This window comes from Silurus aristotelis (genome assembly GCF_946808225.1).
Source record: "Silurus aristotelis genome assembly, chromosome: 28".
Classification (NCBI taxonomy): Eukaryota; Metazoa; Chordata; class Actinopteri; order Siluriformes; family Siluridae; genus Silurus; species Silurus aristotelis.
The window spans coordinates 12,171,407-12,192,789 of NC_139601.1; the positions used below are offsets into that span (position 1 = coordinate 12,171,407).

The following is a 21,383-nucleotide window of genomic DNA, read 5'->3' on the forward strand; positions in this document are numbered from 1 at the left end:
TTTTTCTACCAACATAGTTATATTTCATATTGATGCTTAAGCCATAGCTTGATGAAATGGAAGCGATATTTCGCCCTCCAAAAAGGAGGACGAAGGTTTATGAATCTTTTGAAGCACCACTTCCTGTTCCGTTCAGCAAAGACTCCCCATCAGAACAGCAAATAGAAATATACAAAGCTGAACTCGTACATCAGCATGTCATAGTCAGAGGAAGCGAACACATTCAGGCTCTTTATGGAAAGGTAAGCTGTAGTTTATAAGCTTTAAATAAGCAAGTACGTAGATCAGAGGCTTCTGAGTTTTTTAAAACAGATCACCACGTGCACAGTAAACAACACGTGGGAGAAACTGCAGAGAAAAAAAACGTGTTTTTTTGGCACCATACACTTTGTGGGATTTCAGGTTCATGATCTGACCTCAGTATTTTGATTGGCTGCCATTGAGATTGATTGGATACTGGAGTTTTTCCATCAACAGGTTTTTCGACTTGATCACCTTTCAGCCAGTCCCAAACGATTTTATGCTGCCATCTCATCTGGTGTTATGATGTCTAAACGATTTTTTTGTTTGTTTGTTTTTTCATGCTCTAACTGTGATCCAGTTGATGCACCATTTGGCAAAATGTGTCTTTAGTTATACAGCTGTAAAATAAATAAGGAGAAAACGTGTGCTTTGTTTTAAAGGGATCTTCTCTGCTGCTCATTATTACATCTTGGTACATTCTTGGTAAACCCCAATAAAAAAAAAAAGGTTGTGACACTGTTTACAATGCAAATAATTAGCAAATCTTATAAAGCCATATTTTATTCACAATAGAATACAGAAAAACATATCAAATGTTTCAACTGAGGAAATGAACCATTTTAAGGAAAATGTAAAGTATAATATAAGCGTCTATCAGAATTAAATTGGCAGTGGTCCACCATTCTGTAAAAAAGTTTTCTAAGAAAATGTTCAAAATAGATTTCCAAAGACATTATATATCCCATGATCTACAGTACATAATATTAGTAAAAGACTCCAATTGTTTGGAGAAATATCTATAAATAAGTGATGAGGGCGAAAATCAATATTGGATGCCTGTGAATTGGGCCCTCAAAGGCAGCACTTCCTTAAAAACAGGCATAATTCTGTAATTGAAATCACTGTATGAGCTTAGAAATAGCTCCAGTAATCATTGTTTCTGAACACAATTTGATGCGTCATCAACAAATACAGGTTGAAGCAAGGCAAGCATGCAAAGAAGAAGCCATACGTGAACATGGTCCAACATGATATTTCAGCCAGACAATGCTAACTGCATACTGCATCTATTACAACAGCATGACTTCGTATTAGAGGAGACCGGGTTCTGAAGTGGCCTGCCTGCAGTCTAGACATTTTCCACCTCATGTAATGAAAAATATGACACAAAATACCCAGGAATGTAAAGTCAAGTAGAATCCTGTATCAGACTCAAATGAGACAACATTCCTCTCCCAAAAGTCCAGTCACTGGTCTCCTCAGTTCCCAGATGTATATGGACTGTTGTTAAAAGAAGAGGGGATGCGAAACAGTGGTACATTTCTATTGTGAAGAAAATATGGGTTTATGAGACTTGCAAATCATTGCAATCAATTTTCATTTCTGAAACTTTTTAGAATTAGGGTAATATTGTATTAATTCTAGGGCTGCAACATCTGAATGATTTTCTGATGAGAAAGATCATAAGATAATGTTTTGTCTGAGATCATAAGAAAATGAATGGTCTGAGAAAAAGAATCTGAGGCCATCAAGAGCAGAGAATCACTCAAAGTGTACATTTGAAGACAGTTTGGGTGAGTCTGTACTCATAATGGCCTTATATTCTTGTTTCTGTCTGACAGGAATGGAACGTGATGTACAACACATCTACCTTGTCTTGTGCTCCAAGACTTTGTTTTGCTATCCACAGCTGAAAAGTGTAATTGTATTAGGTTACTGTATGCTACCCACAAAACTGTCGCTTATTCACTGTATTCTGTATCGTTTCAAAAAAGACTCATGATAAATGTCTCAGAAGATCAGCAGTTTTTGAAATACTTAAATCAGTGTTGATGGTACCAACGTCAACGCCACGTGTAAAGTCAGAGAAATCACAATGTTTTTCCCATTCTGATTAGGAGGCATCATGTAATCTTGACCGTAAATTCTTGACTTGAACCTGTGATTGTTTTAGCACATGACTGGCTGGTGGGTATTTGCATAAATGTACTATAAAGACAATTTCAAAGCATTAATCGGCATCAAGTGTCATATAAATGATTCTCTAAATTTTATTTAGCTCATTCATTGGCAACAGTGCATTTTGACCATGAACTCATAAACTTTTGTTTGTGTCTGTTTCAGGGTTATTTTGGTAAAGGAGTTCTGTCCAAAAGTAGACCACAACACAGTATTTCTGAACGGTGGGAATGTGCGTATCGAAGGCAAACTATTTGCACGCTTCTAACTTTTGATATAGAGCCACTGAAGTCTACAATGTCAAAATATTTTCGTTTTCTTATTTTTTTTCCAGATATCGGTGACAGATGTTTACCTGTCATTCCTTTGGCAAAGTAAGTCATTTAAAGCATTGTTGTTATTGTATTAAAGTATTTGTATTACTAGTATTATTCATAAATTAATTTGTAGAGCTCAAATCTTTTAATATTCTAAATAATAATATATATTATTATTAGTCAGATTAATTTTATGATAGACAGGACAGACTGTATGGCCAATGTTTGACACCTGACTATGATTCGTATGTGCTTTTTGAACATCCCAATTCTCATTTATTCACCATTTGCTGTTAGAATAACCTCCACTCTTCTGGGAAGATGTTCCACTAGATTTTGGATAAGCTTTGTGCTAATTCAGCCTTAAGGGTGTTAGTAAAGTCAGGTTCTGATGTAGAGTGAGGAGGCCTGGGGTGCAATCAGTGTTCCAGTTCATCCCAAAGGTGTTCAGTCGACTTGAGGTCAGAGCTCTGTAGCAGGCCACGCAAGATCTTCCACTCCATTCCAAATAAACAATATATTCATGAAGCTTGCTTTGTGCAGGGGAGCATTGACATGCTGGAACAGGTATGGGTTTCTTACAATTGTGTGCCTTCAACTATGTGTTAACATTTTGGGGAAAACCCACATATGACTGGAAATGTCAGGTGTACCGTAATCAGAATGGTTTATTGGCCAAGTGTGTTGACACACACACAAGGAATTAGTTTCCAGCTGTTAGCGACTCTCAAAGTACAGACATAAATAAAACTATACATTCAGCTTGGACTTTCCAAGACAAAACTGATAAGACAAGACAAAAACAGACTATACAAGACAATACAATGTGAGACAATATAGACAATATGAGTATTAAATAGGAATACAGATTATATGACAGATCAGTAATGTACATAAGGTGTGAGAGTGCATGGTAGTGCAAATGACAGTATTGTGCGTCAGGTATGATAGTTACTTTGGAACTTTGTACAATATCTAGCCATAGTGTGTGTAACATATACCGATAACGTGATGACTGACAGTTCTGATAAACACACCTGTATTTCAATTAAAGGTAAGATTAGAAATATCTAATCTAAATATGTATTTATTTGACTAGGCACAGTTCACTCCATATGTTGAATGTACTTTTAAAATATGTACAACAATGATTGCACTGCTAGACTGTAAAATGACGGTGATATTTTACAAGACATTCTAACCAAAAAGAAAAAAGTACCAAAATTATTTTCAGTGTCATTGAGGTGGTAACATCATGTGCACATCTTTTGTACCTTCATGCATTTGCTGTAGCTGAAGTATACAATGAGTATTCATATTAGTTATATATGATAAGTGTTAAGAATGTTGAATGAGTTCAGTATGAGCTTTGTGATCTTAGCTGCAAATTTGTAGCATCCAAATGAGATTTTTTTCCCCCCTTAAGTAACTGAGACTTGTGCTATGATTACATGATAAGCTTTTTTCCATATGTAAATTTTGATGGTTTAATATGCGTATATGCTTTGGAAAGAAGCCACATGACTTTCAATCTGCACTGACAAAATTACATCTGTGCCACATTAAGGCAGAAAATCATATTTGTGTTATTTGATCCTAGTAATATGAACGAAGCCTTGGGCATAAACTGTATTTCTGCAAGTGCGTCATCACTCTTTTAAGCACTAAACCACTCAATATGTTCTCTGTTCCTGCTGCGCAGATACGAGCAGCACGTAAGATGGGCCCACTCTGCTCTCCTGGCTCAGGGATTGGATAAAGAAGCTGTCAGTCAGACGCTGAAGATGCTGACTCATCCTATTGATCTTAATCTGGAAAAAGAGAACAGTAAAGAGGAAGTGGACTTTCAGGAGTGTCAGGCACCCTCTTCAGATCAGGATCAGTCAATGGAGCATGTAGCAGCTGCGAAATGTGATGATGGAGAGGAAGAGGAAGCGGGAACGCCAGAGGCTAAGAGACCTCGCAGACAAGGGGACCCTCACTACGATCCTCTGGCTGAAATATATCCCAAAGAACCCGAGCAAATCGATCCGGACGTGTTTGCCAAAATCAAATGCAAAAGACACGATGACTGGATACTTCATTGTGGATGTCGAATAGATGCGAGTGAAATGATGAGTGGTGGCTCTGTTTCCGACACACAGGGCCGTGATCTGTCATTAGCTCATGGTTATGTTTTGGTGGATAAACCTGAAGAAAAAGATGAAGATAGCGGTCCTAATGAGGACATCAAAAGAGTAAATACCTTTCTGTTTGGTCTCTGTACCAATAAGAGCCTACTAGCCTTTTTCCAGCCATTGTTTATCACACTACACTTAAACACAAAGTTGCTGCAAGCATTATTATTTTTAACTTTTAAAGAGAAATCACCGAAATCTATGCTCTGAAAAGATCATCTGATCCAAATAGTTGACTAATCTGAATAGCCAGTGCTCTGCAATTAGATATGTTGACAAAATCTAAAGAAGAATAGTCAGTGGGTGTTGTCTTGATTATATAATCATACCTCCTTCACCATTTTTAAGTATGTACTGGATCCTCCACACAGAGAGCATGGCCAGTTTTGCTCCCTTGGCCATTGATAGCTGTGGCACAGGCATGTCTAGCTGAATAAATAGGATGCCAAACTAATTTTCCTGTCAATCAGAGTGATATTGCCAATTGAATGTGTCTGTGAGCTTATTTATGCAGAAAATGGCATAAATGGTCTTCCAAGCAGCCATTAAAATGTAGCTTTCGTTAAGGTGATATGATAAATACGGCTATTCTTGGATACTTAAATAGTCAACCTCGACAGCTTTACATGATCCAAAAATGTAATGGAAAGCTTTCCAGAAAGAGTGAAGCTTTTTTTAGCCTCAACAGGGCAAAAACTCATCCCACCTTCTCTCAGGGTAAGAGGGTATACATCAAGACACTTTTCTGTTCTGGCACCAAGGTGGTGGAATATACTTCCCCTAGATGCCCAAATAACTGAGCCACATTTTTGAACGACGGGTGAAGATCTACCTCGTCCTAAAACTTATTTTCTCTGTTTGTTTTTGTGTTATAATTCCTCCCAACAGAATTCTAGGCTGATTGTATAATCCGTTTGCATCCTAGTGAACCAGTGTTGATTTATTCATTGATAGAGTCTTCAAAGCACTTTTTGTACATTACTCTGGAAAAGGGCGTCTGCTCAATGGCATCAATGTAAACTTAATAATAACGGGGGGCATATTATAATATTTATATTATAGGGACAACAACTTGAAACTAATCATAGATTTGGATTTGGATGTTAAATATTCTGGTGGCCAAACACATTTGGCCATGCTGTGTACATTTCTACCCTGATGTGTATTTGAGTTGAGTACATAGAAAGTGTTTATTAAGTGCTTAGAGACCCATTGAATTGTTAGCATGCAGTGCTTAAACATTCAAACACTTTATGTGTATGTTGTGTGCACTGTGAAAGTCAGCTGGAATGAGAACCCTGATTGGTTGAGGCAGGGAGGTGTGTCTGGTTGTGTACTTGGAAACAAGCTGTCTTAGCCCTTCTTACAGAGGTTTTATCAAAAGGTTTGAAGCAATGCTTTCCCAAATATCTCAAGTGTAAACAATTTCCCCTTTACACAATCATGATGTCTGTCTTGAAAAGATGTGCTCACAACTATTTTGTAAATATAATACTTCACAAGCCTTTATATCTCATGACCGAAACTGATTATGCTTAGTTCATTGAATAGCTTTGAAAGAAAGGCGTGAGATCAGGTTTTCCCTCTCCAACCCCCCCCCCCCCCCCCCACCCCGGCATTTCAACTTTGTGTCACACACAGCGGAATGATCATATGATTGTGTACTGGATTTATGAGACACACTAGCAGAAATGACTAACATGTTATTGTGAGACACATTTATCTTTATTTTAAATTCACTGAAATTGAGGTGGGGCTCATATACTGTAATGGCAAACTATAGTTCAAAAATTACCCCTTGCTGTAGCCAATCTGACTATTATAATGCATGCGGTGATGCAGTGTTTACTTTGTTGTTGTTGTTTTGCCTTCCAGGGCAGAAGAGGCAAGTTGGTATGCCGAATCAACCCATTTAACATGATGGAGTACCTACAGCTCAGTTATGAAGAGGTAGGGGGAAGTTTGCAAGGATTAAGGGCCTTGCTCAAGGGCCAAACGGTGGCAGCTTGGTGATGGTGGGATTTAAACTTGTGACCTTACAATACATTACACTATTATACATTGCATATGATTGCATTTAATTCTGATTAATTGTATGTAAGTGCTTAAAATAAAATAAATGATAAGTGAATAATGGTTTTCTGTGTTACTGTAATTGTAACACTTGCCAATTGGTAGAAACAAAGGTTTACAGCTAGTAATAGCTCTGTGTATAATATATGAATGTATAAATCATTCTAGTTTTTTTGTGTTTCTGCTCAGTTAGTTTGGAGCTGCACAATGCCAAATAAAATCTGTCAAGGGAGTTATTGTAGTTATAATCCTTAGTTGTACCTCAGCAGTGGCGGTATCTTTTAAATACCTGTTCACCAACATTACAGTGTTATGCTACATTTAAACCAGATATGCTAAGTTGACATTTGTCTTAGATGAACAGAAACGTGTTTTTTTTTTGTTTAGCTTGAACTGGTGGGAAGATGAACGAAGGCCAAACTAATGGAACGAGCATCCTGATTTTTTCTTTTTATTATTAATTTATTTTATTTTTTTAAACAAAAACTCAATACAAGGAACCTATGCACCCATTGTGATTATAATACTGTTAATCGTTACATCACAGAAAAATTGGTTAATTCAATTAAATTTATTTTGAATAGTGGTTTTAGTGGTGCACAAAGCAAGCTCCATTAAGATATGGGTTACATGGTTAAAGTGGAAGTTCTTAAGTGGCCTGCTATAGAGCTCTGATCTCAATCCAGTTGAACAATTAGGGATGTATTGGAACTCTGACTGCACACCAGGCTTTACTTTATTCAGTACCTGACTTTATTAAAATCCTTGTGGCTGAATGAGCAAAATTCTTCACAACCACACCCCAAAATCTAGTGGAACATCTTCGCCGAAGACTAAAAAGTTGTTTAGGGACATTTTTTTCATTTTGACCCAGTTAATGGTAATCATTTCATCAGAACTAAAATAAAATATGAAAATGTCCAAATGTAAATACTGATAAAGAAGTTATCGTATTGAACAACAATATTTTTAAAGTGCCAGCACAACAAAGAGATTGTCATTCATATTGAATAATGATATTCATTCTCAAATACTGGACTAGTGCGCCTATTGTATCTGCCATATTTTGGTTAAAGTAATGAAGTTGTAAATAGCAATTTTAGGGGAATAAAAAAAATAGAAATCATCTTAAAATTCCTAAAAATATGTGTAAAATATCATCAAATATTAGTATTTTGCTTTAGTTCTAGCTCTACAAATGACTCACAGCTGCATTTCATTACAAGCTGCGCCATGCTGTTCCAGTGCTCTGCTATTAATACACTGATTTGTTTTCTTATCAAGGTGGAGACGTTATAAAGTTCAGTTAAGACATATTTTCACAGCTGGATTTGATCAAGAGAATTCAACACTTTGGGCCAGTAGAAACAGTTAAAGAAGCAGGGAAAGTGTTCAAATGTAGCCATTTCATAGCACGCTCTCTTCACAGGCTAATATTAACACAAGCCTCCCTGAAGGATAAACATGGCCGACGTTAATATTTCAGCCGTTGAAGATGGATAAACCTGGTTCTATCAAGCTGCACTTCCCCCAAGAGTATCGTTAAAGAGTTATAGCGGGGTCGAGGTGAATATATGCAGTTTTACGAGTCGGTATTTACAATCCATGAGCTTTTTACCTTTCATTGTTAATTGAGGGGGACGGCCTTCAACTCGAAAGCAGCGTGATCTTAAAGTGAACCCATTTCCACCCACATATCCCGGCGCTGAAAGAACATAAACTTTTAAGTGTTTTTTGGCTTTTCTCCTTTTTAATTCATTACTTATGTTCTGCATCTTTGCATTGCAGGCTTTCTTCCTGGTTTACGCGCTTGGATGCTTGTCAGTTTTCCATGAAGGGGTACGTTTAACATCATTTCAGGGTGCAATTAGTGCAAATTTTGTCAAATGCCATTAAGACATCTGTTGTTGTCTTTTGGTGATAAATTGTTCATATTTTCCTGTCAGTGAGTCTCTCATAAGAATGATGCAACATTGTAACCATAACTATATAAACTATATTTAAAACTATACTATATATATATATAAAACTATATACTACAAATGGCTTCCTATTGACTGCATATGCTCACTACACAAGGGATGATATAACAGCATAGAAACTATATGTAGTACACTGTATATTACGAGCTATATTTAAGCCAAACTTACAAATATGGGTCTCTCACAGGCCACTGTGTAGGTTCAGTTCACAGACAGGAAATCAACCCAGCCACCGGGTGTTTGGCTTGCAAAAGCCGTGCATCAAATATACAGTGTTATATATATATATACAGTGTGTGTATATATATATATATATATATATATATATATATATATATATATATATATACATACATATATATATATACAGTGAGGAAAATAAGTATTTGAACACCCTGCTATTTTGCAAGTTTTCCCACTTAGAAATCATGGAGGGGTCTGAAATTGTCATCGTAGGTGCATGTCCACTGTGAGAGACATAATCTAAAAAAAAAAATCCAGCAATAACAATGTATGATTTTTTAACTATTTATTTGTATGATACAGCTGCAAATAAGTATTTGAACACCTGAGAAAGTCAATGTTAATATTTGGTACAGTAGCCTTTGTTTGCAATTACAGAGGTCAAACGTTTCCTGTAGTTTTTCACGAGGTTTGCACACACTGCAGGAGGGATTTTGGCCCACTCCTCCACACAGATCTTCTCTAGATCAGTCAGGTTTCTGGCCTGTCACTGAGAAACACGGAGTTTGAGCTTCCTCCAAATATTCTCTATTGGGTTTAGGTCAGGAGACTGGCTAGGCCACACCAGAACCTTGATATGCTTCTTACAGAGCCACTCCTTGGTTATCCTGGTTGTGTGCTTCGGGTCATTGTCATGTTGGAAGACCCAGCCTCGACCCATCTTCAATGCTCTAACTGAGGGAAGGAGGTTGTTCCCCAAAATCTCGCAATACATGGCCCGGTCATCCTCTCCTTAATACAGTGCAGTTGCCCTGTCCCATGTGCAGAAAAACACCCCCAAAGCATGATGCTATCACCCCCATGCTTCACAGTAGGGATGGTGTTCTTGGGATGGTACTCATCATTCTTCTTCCTACAAACACGTTTAGTGGAATTATGACCCAAAAGTTCTATTTTGGTCTCATCTGACCACATGACTTTCTCCAATGACTCCTCTGGATCATCCAAATGGTCATTGGCAAACTTAAGACGTGCCTGGACATGTGCTGGTTTAAGCAGGGGAACCTTCTGTGCCATGCATGATTTCAAACCATGACGTCTTAGTGTATTACCAACTGTAACCTTGGAAACGGTGGTCCCAGCTCTTTTCAGGTTATTGACCAGCTCCTCCCGTGTAGTTCTGGGCTGATTTCTCACCTTCCTTAGGATCATTGAGACCCCACGAGGTGAGATCTTGCATGGAGCCCCAGTCTGAGGGAGATTGACAGTCATGTTTAGCTTCTTCCATTTTCTAATGATTGCTCCAACAGTGGACCTTTTTTCACCAAGCTGCTTGGCAATTTCCCCGTAGCCCTTTCCAGCCTTGTGGAGGTGTACAATTTTGTCTCTAGTGTCTTTGGACAGCTCTTTGGTCTTGGCCAAGTTAGTAGTTGGATTCTTACTGATTGTATGAGGTGGACAGGTGTCTTTATGCAGCTAACGACCTCAAACAGGTGCATCTAATTTAGGATAATAAATGTAGTGGAGGTGGACATTTTAAAGGCAGACTAACAGGTCTTTGAGGGTCAGAATTCTAGCTGATAGACAGGTGTTCAAATACTTATTTGCAGCTGTATCATACAAATAAATAGTTTAAAAATCATATATTGTGATTTCTGGATTTTTTTTTTTAGATTATGTCTCTCACAGTGGACATGCACCTACGATGACAATTTCAGACCCCTCCATGATTTCTAAGTGGGAGAACTTGCAAAATAGCAGGGTGTTCAAATACTTATTTTCCTCACTATATATATACATATATAAATTGTTGTTAAATATGCAGCAACATATTGGAAAATTTCACAATTTTTATTAAATATGCACACCATTAACATTACCAAGACTTTATTTCTACATCTAGAACATTGTGGTCAGTTGGTTGAAAAGTTTCATATACTAAATATACTATATTTACTTTATGTGATTCAAAGTATAATTTCAGGCATAAATATGTAAGGATTTGAGACTTTGTGCCCTTTAAACACAAACAGAATTACATGGCTTAAAAAACTTAAAAAGTATTTAGGAGTCATGCATCCTGCAGTCTCACAGTGAGCTCTATGTTTCTAGGTTGCCTGCTTTAATTCTGGGTTTAAGTTTCTGTCTCCCACTTTCTTTCTGTGCGCAAGAAAATGTGAATGGCATCCCATCCAGTAGAATAGTCCTACCTTACACACACACTTCCACGGATCCAAAATGATCCACCCACAACCCTGACTAGCATAAAGTGCTACTAAACTAAAAAAAAAAAAAAAAAAAAAAACATTTCTGTAAGCTGTCCTATATCACTGACATACATGAATCACTAAGTGTTCGGTTTCTACACATCTGCTGGTATTTGTTGTCAGCATGGTAATGTGTGTGTGTTTCTTTTCCCCTGAGTTGAATGCTTTAACACAGTGCTTCTCCTTATTCCACTGTTAGTCTTTGTTAGCCATTTTTCTGTGAATTCACAGGCATGAAATTTCCTTCAGGAAAGACAATAAGAGCTGGCTCAATGATAAACGTTTAGATTAACGCCAATAAATCCAGGATTATTTTGGCTACAAGGCACAAGACATATCTTGTAGTCTTAACAGAATTTGTTTGTTTTTCAGGAAGCCTTGTCCATCCTTCAGCTTTGGAGAATATTTCGTTCTGCGCAGCCCAACTTCGAGATAACGTACGCAGCCTATCACTACTTCCGCAGTAAAGGATGGGTGCCCAAGTCGGGCATTAAGTATGGCACTGATTTAAGTAAGGACGCTCAATCACACCACCTTCAATTGATACATGTAAAAAATACACCAGGATCAGCATACAGCAATGCTTTTTAACATGGGAAAGAGCTATTCCTCATTTCCACTGTGTCCCACTTCATCTCTTCGCAAAGAGAAAGAATATCCAGTAGGTGTAAGTGGAACTAGATGACAGGTGAATTATTCAGCTAGACTAAGCATTGCTTTCCTTGATCTCCTTACCTTTTCGTCTGCAGTGGTGACTCTTGGCCTTGAATTTGGAGCAAGAAACTGAAATCCTGGCACCAGAACGGCTATGTTTGTGACACACGACTCTCATGTTAGGAGCAGTATAGAGTTACGTCTCCTCTGAGATTTTCCTTAACACGTTTTTTTATTTTTTCCTGCAGTGCTCTATCGAAAGGGACCACCATTTTATCATGCAAGGTTGGTATGTGTTTATTTAATAGGTGAAAATTCAATCAATCGTAGGTCAGAAATATATTCTTTATGGTACTTTGAGCCGTAATATTACTAATAAAATAACATGCACAAGCTTTAGCTTTTCCCCCTTAAATATCTCTAGTCCCTCTGTTGAGACTAAACACTTGGATTTTTACCAATTACTTTTCCCTTACACACTTAGAATCGTATGATCTTTACGTATTAGGGTTTAGAAACTTAAAATTAAAAAAGAAAATAATAAAAGTTAAGTTGTAATAGTAAGTTGTAATAAGCGAGACTTCAACATTCATTTTTAACATCTTCAGCTTATTCCAGCTGGTCAGCGTGATTCTGAGATCATACACTCCTATTGCACATACAGCCTTAGCTGCAGTTTTCTGTTTCTTTAAGTAACAAATAAAATCCCTTTTTTCATTGATTTTTTCTTTTTATCACAAAATATTATTATTTAAAAAAAAAAATGTTAAATGACAAGTTAAACGAAAAGCTGGTTGTTTTATTTTATTAGGGATGCTACTGAACATTTTGTCTGAACAATATATATTTTTTGAATAAATAAAAAGATTTTTCATGTGCCTTATAAGCAGAGTAGGCAGTGTAGGTAAACCAGTTTCTGGAGTTGTTATATTTGATTCTAGTTCATTTTGACGTTTCCAAAACAGTGCGTCCACAAAAACGATGCACAAAAAGCCGATGCACAAAAACCATTACAATGAAATTTCATCTAATGATTTGAAGACTTGGGTGGGGGCAAATTTCTACTTCTCTTTTTATGCATGCACACCACAAATTACTAACATCACTTTGTACTTAACAGAAATCACTGTGCATACACACACGTACTTTTGGAATAATGGTGCTCAATTCCTGAAACCTGTAGGATCTCACATTGATACTTTATTAAGTAATTTTATGTTCTTCCATTTCTCACTGTTCCTAAATATATACACAGTACATAGGTGTGTATTTACAGTGAGGAAAATAAGTATTTGAACACCCTGCTATTTTGCAAGTTCTCCCACTTAGAAATCATGGAGGGGTCTGAAATTGTCATCGTAGGTGCATGTCCACTGTGAGAGACATAATCTAAAAAAAAATCCAGAAATCACAATGTATGATTTTTTAACTATTTATTTGTATGATACAGCTGCAAATAAGTATTTGAACACCTGAGAAAGTCAATGTTAATATTTGGTACAGTAGCCTTTGTTTGAGGTCAAACGTTTCCTGTAGTTTTTCATCAGGTTTGCACACACTGCAGGAGGGATTTTGGCCCACTCCTCCACACAGATCTTCTCTAGATCAGTCAGGTTTATATCCTGTCACTGAGGAACACGGAGTTTGCGCTCCCTCCAAAGATTCTCTATTGGGTTTAGGTCTGGAGACTGGCTAGGCCACGCCAGAACCTTGATATGCTTCTTACAGAGCCACTCCTTGGTTATCCTGGCTGTGTGCTTCGGGTCATTGTCATGTTGGAAGACCCAGCCTTGCCCCATCTTCAATGCTTTAACTGAGGGAAGGAGGTTGTTCCCCAAAATCTCGCAATACATGGCCCCGGTCATCCTCTCCTTAATACAGTGCAGTCGCCCTGTCCCATGTGCAGAAAAACACCCCCAAAGCATGATGCTACCACCCCCATGCTTCACAGTAGTGATGGTGTTCTTGGGATGGTACTCATCATTCTTCTTCCTCCAAACACGTTTAGTGAAATTATGACCCAAAAGTTCTATTTTGGTCGCATCTGACCACATGACTTTCTCCCATGACTCCTCTGGATCATCCAAATGGTCATTGGCAAACTTAAGACGTGCCTGGACATATGCTGGTTTAAGCAGGGGAACCTTCCTTGCCATGCATGATTTCAAACCATGACGTCTTAGTGTATTACCATCAGTAACCTTGGAAACGGTGGTCTCAGCTCTTTTCAGGTCATTGACCAGCTCCTCCCGTGTAGTTCTGGGTTGATTTCTCACCTTCCTTAGGATCATTGAGACCCCACGAGGTGAGATCTTGCATGGAGCCCCAGTCCGAGGGAGATTGACAGTCATGTTTAGCTTTTTCCATTTTTTAATGATTGCTCCAACAGTGGACCTTTTTTCACCGAGCTGCTTGGCAATTTCCCCGTAGCCCTTTCCAGCCTTGTGGAGGTGTACAATTTTGTCTCTAGTGTCTTTGGACAGCTCTTTGGTCTTGGCCACGTTAGTAGTTGGATTCTTACTGATTGTATGGGGTGGACAGGTGTCTTTATGCAGCTAACGACCTCAAACAGGTGCATCTAATTTAGGATAATAAATGTAGTGGAGGTGGACATTTTAAAGGCAGACTAACAGGTCTTTGAGGGTCAGAATTCTAGCTGATAGACAGGTGTTCAAATACTTATTTGCAGCTGTATCATACAAATAAATTGTTAAAAAATCATATATTGTGATTTCTGGATTTTTTTTTTTAGATTATGTCTCTCACAGTGGACATGCACCTACGATGAAAATTTCAGACCCCTCCATGATTTCTAAGTGAGAGAACTTGCAAAATAGCAGGGTGTTCAAATACTTATTTTCCTCACTGTATATTACACCTCTGCTCTTGGTGTGTAGCTACTCTGTGGCAGTGGAGAGAGTAGACGAGTCATTCCATGGTGCTGCTCTGAGGCCGTTTACCTGGAGATCTTTAGCTGCTCTGAGTCGAACCACTGCCAATGTCTCTAAAGTAAACACTTATGTTCTCTATTTCCTATTTCTGAGCAGTTATTAACTTGTATATCACGTTAACACATTGTTGTGTTCATGTTCTACATGCAGGAGCTGATGGTTGGCTACGTCATCGTGCCGTCGGGTTTGACCGGAGAGGACATCTCCTCACCAGACTGCCTGAAACGGCTCAAAATTCAGGTCAGGCAATTGCAAATATGTACAGTATGTAGCTTTTTTTTTTTTTTTTTTACATACATACCGTACAAATATGTATGTAGATCATTTAGCTGAGTTTTGACTGCATTGGGGTTCTTTTTTTTTTATTTCAGGAGATTATTGTGAGCAGATGGATATCATCAAGAGAACGAACAGAACAAGAAGAAATCTAGATGTGATTTATGCTCGAGTCTTAATAAAGCTTCTTTGCACTTCCTGTAATGCAGATTTCTCACATGTCGGTTTGTTTCTTTGCGTAACACTAATGCAGTAACATCTGAAACTGTAGACAATCGAAAGGAAAATGGCTTTTTTTGCTTCTAATTTGGGATGATAATAGAGCCCTGATTCAGTGCATTTTATTTTTTGTTTTTTTGGCAAACTGCAGCACTGGTGGCTTGGTGGTTTATAACATAATGCTGTGAGCTAAGGCGCAAAATGTCTATGATTTTCCATAGTTCACTTTTCTAGTCACCTATGTATTCAATAAATATGAGCACATCATCATTGCAGATGCAAGCACCAGTGTTTTATAACCTCATTGGCTTGCACTGGCACTAATTAGCAGAATAGCAATTCATCTTTCTGACAATAATAACAAATATTTATTATTATTTTGAGGCAGTAAAGCTACAAATCCCAATCGCTGGCTCAGCATGTAACTGTCACATCTCTCTTTTCAGAGCTTTAGTTCTGGGCTACACCAGATTAACAATCATTGTGATTGTTGCAGAAAAATATTAGAAATCATGTAATGAAATATGTGTCAATTATATGACTGTGTGTTTCTTTATTTCCCTGTGGACAGGCCACATCTGTAAATGCTAATAGGAGCAGTGCTAGCGTGATTGCATGGTTAGTTTATAGAGTGCAATGTAGTGTTCACTAGAAAAAAAAAAATGGTACCTTGTAGAAGTTGTGACTGGTGGTGGACAGTAACAAAATATGTTTTACCTTGTTGCAGTACCCAAGCACATTTTTAAGGATTCGGAGTGGATCCATAGAGGATTTTTATTGAATATCTTTAGCTCAGTGGTGCTTGGATTCAAACTTACGATCTTCTGATCTGAAGTCCAACATCGTAAGATACAACATCTTACTACTTAAACTCCTATTTCCCTTTTATAAATTGTGTTAAATAAGAACCTGTCATGGAACCACAAGTGTGATTCCCATAACACAAGTGTGAGATAATCTCACTGTGTGTCTGCAACAATAAAACAAAAGGGTATGGCCTTCAAAAGGGTATGATGTGCAGGAGCATAGAATATTGAATTGCATCAATTAAATGTGATTCTCTTGTATCTTATTTGTTAAGTAAAAGCACCGAGAATTCACTCAAGAATCAAAAGTACTGATTTTATGACTCTTTATTAAAGATAAAAGATCCAGTAGCAGGGTTCTGATATGACTCTTTTGACAGTAATAGAATTTTGTAAGATTCAAACAATATCATTATTACAAAGTTATAGTTTTAAGGTGCATAATTTCTTCTCTTATTCTAGAGCGATAAACACTTAACACTGTTAAGCAGAAGAGTTTAACTGACATGGACACAAATCATGAGTTGCTTTTCTCGTCTTTATCTTCATCATCCTGTTCTTTCTGTGAGTCTCTCTTTGGACTGTCCACAATATAAAAGTGGTTATGTGTAATCTCCTGACACAGCATTGTGTACTTGGCCGCCCGTTTAATGCGTGGCAAAATGAAAGTTTGCGTAAACTCGTCTTTGCTGAGTGCTCGTTTGGATTGCATGGCCAGCACACAGTTTATAAACATCAGTGTGTAGCTGTAGCAGTTGTGGTTCTCCTCATTAAAGCTGAAACAAAGTGGGGTATAGGGGGGTGTCAATAAACCAGAGCAGAGACAGAAGTAAGAAAAATATCTTACTATACTACATTGTTGATACACTTGCAAGCAAAAAAGAGTTTTTAAGAATTCTTGTAACGATTGTATCTACCTTTTCCAGAGTGGATCCCACATCTGGGCTGAGGAGAATTTCTCCAGGTACTGATCCCACTGATTGATGAGATTGTACATGTCAGGCTGGACTAACCTGATGCTGATGCAGTGTTCCCAGCCCTCACAGTCTCTCCGAACGCCAGACTTGGTGTAGTTATACGCAATACCTTCACAACAATAAAGAAAAAGAAGGTTACATGCTGCTATTTTAATTTTTGAATTCTATTTTTATCAGCTCTGTGCAAACTACAAGTTGAGATTACACAATCTTCTCGCACATCATTAAACAGCAACATAAATATAAAGTTTAGACATTGCACTGTTTTTTGAATTCTGATTAGTCTGAAAGTGACAATTACCTTTCTATAATGTTACCTATAACAGCAGTGTTGGCTAGAATATTAATCAAACTAAAGCTAATGCACTTCGTCTAAAACATTCTCTTTTTAATAGTAACTGCTCATTCACAGAGACTTGTAGATTAATATGAATTTCTATTTTTAAGACGAGTAAAGAAATGACATTATAGCTGCTATTATATATATATATATATATATATAAGTTTAGAAACATCCACTTTACAACAAAATGTAAAACCTCAATTCCAAAAAGGTAGGGACACTGTGCAAAATGTAAATAAAGACATAATGCCTAATTAGTTGCAAATTGTTTCTCCAACTGTTTAATTTTAATAACACTTATGTCCGTCCCAACATTTTAGAGAAATGTTGTAGCCATCAAATTTTCCTTATCTTTTCCTTAAAATGGTACATTTCCTTAGTTGAAACATTTTATATGTTTTATTGTCAATAAAATCTGGTTACATAAGATTTGCTAACCGTTGCATTCTGTTTTTAACTGCAATATACACCGTGTCCCCATATTTTTGGGATTGGGGTTGTAGAGTGGTGCCAACCTATTTGTTAGAAAGGCAGAACTGGATTAACGCCCAAAGACGTTAATGCACATGCAACATGTTATAAAGACCAGGGTCTGTCATAAGCCACAGAATGATGACGGTGCAGGTAAAAAGACTTGTCATCTTATTAATATAATATCGTTAACATATGATCTGTATGTCATGTTTGGTTTAGATGTTATAGCAAATCACCACTTACCATTTGTGTCAGTAATTCCAGTGTGAAGATCTGATCCACCATCATATTCTCTGTCAATGTTAAATTCAAATTATTCCATAAATAAACAAAAAAGGTTGGATCCACACATATATATATATATATATATATATATATATATATATATATATATATATATATATATTCATTCATTCATTTTCTCCCGCTTATCCGTAATTCGGGTCGCGGGGGCAGCAGTCTAAGCAGGCCCCCGCCTTCGACTGCTGCCCAGTCCTCACGGCACCGTCCCTTACGGTCCCTCCTGCAGGTGGTGAGCCCACGGGAAGGCGGCCCCTACGTCACTCCGACGTCACGGACCTTGATATTTCCCTCATAAGGGACCCCCGGAGCATAGAGGGTTAAGGGCCTTGCTCAAGGGCCCAAGAGTGGCAGCTTGGCGATACCGGGGCTCGAACCCCAGACCTTCCGATCGGCAACCCAGCGCCTTAACCGCTGGAGCTGCCACTCCCCCTATATATATATATATATACAGAGAACACACAGAAAACAAAGAACAGAAAAAAAAAAGTATACAAGTAAAGAGAGACAAACAGACAGGCCTATTGTCTTGTACCTGAGTGTGTTCTCCTCAGCTGGAGCAATGAGGAAAGCACAGGGTGTTTTGTGGCCATTGGTGAAGGGATTAGGGATGCTGATGGGAGCCTCCTCCAGCCTTCTCCCACTGAAACCCATGCCACACTCGGGGCATTCCTCTGGCACAAAGAAACAAAAAATATCTTTGCCACAGTGACTGAATTTGATCACGCTCTTATCCATTGACGACGAGCATCTGAACTGCTCGCCTCTGCTTTCAACACACTCGTTTTTCATTCTGGCCACCTGAGCACTGCAGAAATGGAGGCCAACAGGTGCACTTCAGCAGTCTGACGTCTACTGATCATTTGTACCACGCCTATCGAATTGCACCCAACCTTACACCTGTGGAACAGTGCTGTCGGCAAAGCAACCTGTCATTAGCATTTAATGCTCAATTTTCTTTAGAAGCAGAGCCTCGTGTACTTGCATTGCATTATCACCATACTTTCCTGTTTATATTTAAATAAGTTTATTAAAGAAAGAAAGAATGAAAGAAAAAGTTTGTAGGAAACATTTACAGTGAGGAAAATAAGTATTTGAACACCCTGCTATTTTGCATGTTCTCCCACTTAGAAGTCATGGAGGGGTCTGAAATTGTCATCGTAGGTGCATGTCCACAAAAAAATCCAGAAATCACAATGTATGATTTTTTTACTATTTATTTGTATGATACAGCTGCAAATAAGTATTTGAACACCTGAGAAAGTCAATGTTAATATTTGGTACAGTAGCCTTTGTTTGCAATTACAGAGGTCAAACGTTTCCTGTAGTTTTTCACCAGGTTTGCACACACTGCAGGAGGGATTTTGGCCCACTCCTCCACACAGATCTTCTCTAGATCAGTCAGGTTTCTGGCCTGTCGCTGAGAAACACAGAGTTTGAGCTCCCTCCAAAGATTCTCTATTGGGTTTAGGTCTGGAGACTGGCTAGGCCACGCCAGAACCTTGATATGCTTCTTACAGAGCCACTCCTTGGTTATCCTGGCTGTGGGCTTCAGGTCATTGTCATGTTGGAAGACCCAGCCTCGACCCATCTTCAATGCTCTAACTGAGGGAAGGAGGTTGTTCCCCAAAACCTCGCAATACATGGCCCCGGTCATCCTCTCCTTAATACAGTGCAGTCCCCCTGTCCCATGTGCAGAAAAACACCCCCAAAGCATGATGCTACCACCCCCATGCTTCACAGTAGGGATGGTGTTCTTGGGTCGTTCTTGGAGGAAGAAGAATGATGAGTACCATTACTCATCATTCTTCTTCCTCCAAACACGTTTAGTAGAATTATGACCCAAAAGTTCTATTTTGGTCTCATCTGACCACATGACTTTCTCCAATGACTCCTCTGGATCATCCAAATGGTCATTGGCAAACTTAAGGTGTGCCTGGACATGTGCTGGTTTAAGCAGGGGAACCTTCTGTGCCATGCATGATTTCAAACCATGACGTCTTAGTGTATTACCAACAGTAACCTTGGAAACGGTGGTCCCAGCTCTTTTCAGGTCATTGACCAGCTCCTCCCGTGTAGTTCTGGGCTGATTTCTCACCTTCCTTAGGATCATTGAGACCCCACGAGGTGAGATCTTGCATGGAGCCCCAGTCCGAGGGAGATTGACAGTCATGTTTAGCTTCTTCCATTTTCTAATGATTGCTTCAACAGTGGACATTTTTTCACCAAGCTGCTTGGCAATTTCCCTGTAGCCCTTTCCAGCCTTGTGGAGGTGTACAATTTTGTCTCTAGTGTCTTTGGACAGCTCTTTGGTCTTGGCCATGTTAGTAGTTGGATTCTTACTGATTGTATGGGGTGGACAGGTGTCTTTATGCAGCTAACGACCTCAAACAGGTGCATCTAATTTAGGATAATAAATGTAGTGGAGGTGGACATTTTAAAGGCAGACTAACAGGTCTTTGAGGGGCAGAATTCTAGCTGATAGACAGATGTTCAAATACTTATTTGGAGCTGTATCATACAAATAAATAGTAAAAAAATCATACATTGTGATTTCTGGATTTTTTTTTTTAGATTATGTCTCTCACAGTGGACATGCACCTACGATGACAATTTCAGACCCCTCCATGATTTCTAAGTGGGAGAACTTGCAAAATAGCAGGGTGTTCAAATACTTATTTTCCTCACTGTATATAAGAAAGAACAAAAGAAAATCAAAGAAGATGGCTGGATGGATAGATGTTTCTGAGCAAACATTTCTAAAGGAATTAAGACTTTCTGTAGCTGTTGCATTATCTAATAAAATCATTTAATGAAATATGAATACCAACTAAATTTATAACAAGCCCTAAATCAGTTTTTTAGATCATTCTCAATTTTTTTTGTGTAAAGACATCAGAAGAAAGACTTTTGAAGTTTATATATTTATCTTTATTGTTTGGACAAGTAAATAAATTGTTACTTTCTATCAGCACAAAATCCATAAAACACAAATCCAGAAATCAATATTTCACATAGATTTCTCTAAAATAAGAATGCACTCTATTATTTCTGTCAGGCTGCAAAGACGGAGTGGGTGTTGTAGCTGGTGTCTGTGTTTTGTGGGAAGAGGAGTTCAGTGCAGATTCTGGTGTGGATATGACCATTTTAATTAACACATTTTATGAATTTGCATTTGGTTT

At 38.1% G+C, this 21,383-nt stretch overlaps 2 protein-coding genes across 4 annotated transcripts in view; one reads left to right on the forward strand and one right to left on the reverse strand.

The window, feature by feature from the left end:
- The window catches only part of tsen2 (TSEN2 tRNA splicing endonuclease subunit), a 17,598-nt gene extending 366 nt beyond the window's left edge, over window positions 1-17,232 (forward strand). The window contains exons 1-12 of one of the 3 annotated variants that reach the window (XM_083534229.1): window positions 1-242; window positions 2,368-2,434; window positions 2,537-2,576; window positions 4,222-4,756; window positions 6,572-6,646; window positions 8,558-8,608; window positions 11,574-11,712; window positions 12,104-12,140; window positions 14,753-14,864; window positions 14,957-15,046; window positions 15,178-15,239; window positions 17,034-17,232. The exon at window positions 1-242 is cut by the window's left edge and continues 337 nt beyond it. In XM_083534229.1, the coding sequence (XP_083390355.1) occupies window positions 57-242; window positions 2,368-2,434; window positions 2,537-2,576; window positions 4,222-4,756; window positions 6,572-6,646; window positions 8,558-8,608; window positions 11,574-11,712; window positions 12,104-12,140; window positions 14,753-14,864; window positions 14,957-15,046; window positions 15,178-15,237 (1,392 nt within the window). In that variant the 5' untranslated portion in view covers window positions 1-56 and the 3' untranslated portion in view covers window positions 15,238-15,239; window positions 17,034-17,232. Of the gene's footprint in view, window positions 243-2,367; window positions 2,435-2,536; window positions 2,577-4,221; window positions 4,757-6,571; window positions 6,647-8,557; window positions 8,609-11,573; window positions 11,713-12,103; window positions 12,141-14,752; window positions 14,865-14,956; window positions 15,047-15,177 lie in introns of all 3 variants that reach the window. The other 2 variants (XR_014532245.1, XM_083534228.1) reach the window with 2 other exon arrangements.
- mkrn2os.2 (MKRN2 opposite strand, tandem duplicate 2) lies at window positions 15,453-19,192 on the reverse strand. Its single transcript, XM_083534333.1, has 4 exons — window positions 18,737-19,192; window positions 18,145-18,194; window positions 17,025-17,193; window positions 15,453-16,883 (listed from the first exon to the last, which is right to left on the reverse strand). The coding sequence occupies exons 1-4, from the start codon at window positions 18,991-18,993 to the stop codon at window positions 16,625-16,627; spliced, it is 735 nt and encodes a 244-aa protein (XP_083390459.1). The 5' UTR covers window positions 18,994-19,192; the 3' UTR covers window positions 15,453-16,624.
- Between the last annotated feature and the right edge of the window lie 2,191 nt (window positions 19,193-21,383).

Coding starts and splice junctions, on each gene's coding strand:
- mkrn2os.2 (XM_083534333.1), bottom strand. CDS start 18,993: ATGAAAAACGAGTGTGTTGAAAGCAGAGGCGAGCAGTTCAGATGCTCG. Junction 18,195..18,736: donor GCTGAGGAGAACACACTCAG/GTACAAGACAAT, acceptor TAACATTGACAG/AGAATATGATGGTGGATCAG. Junction 17,194..18,144: donor TGGAATTACTGACACAAATG/GTAAGTGGTGAT, acceptor ATTGTTGTGAAG/GTATTGCGTATAACTACACC.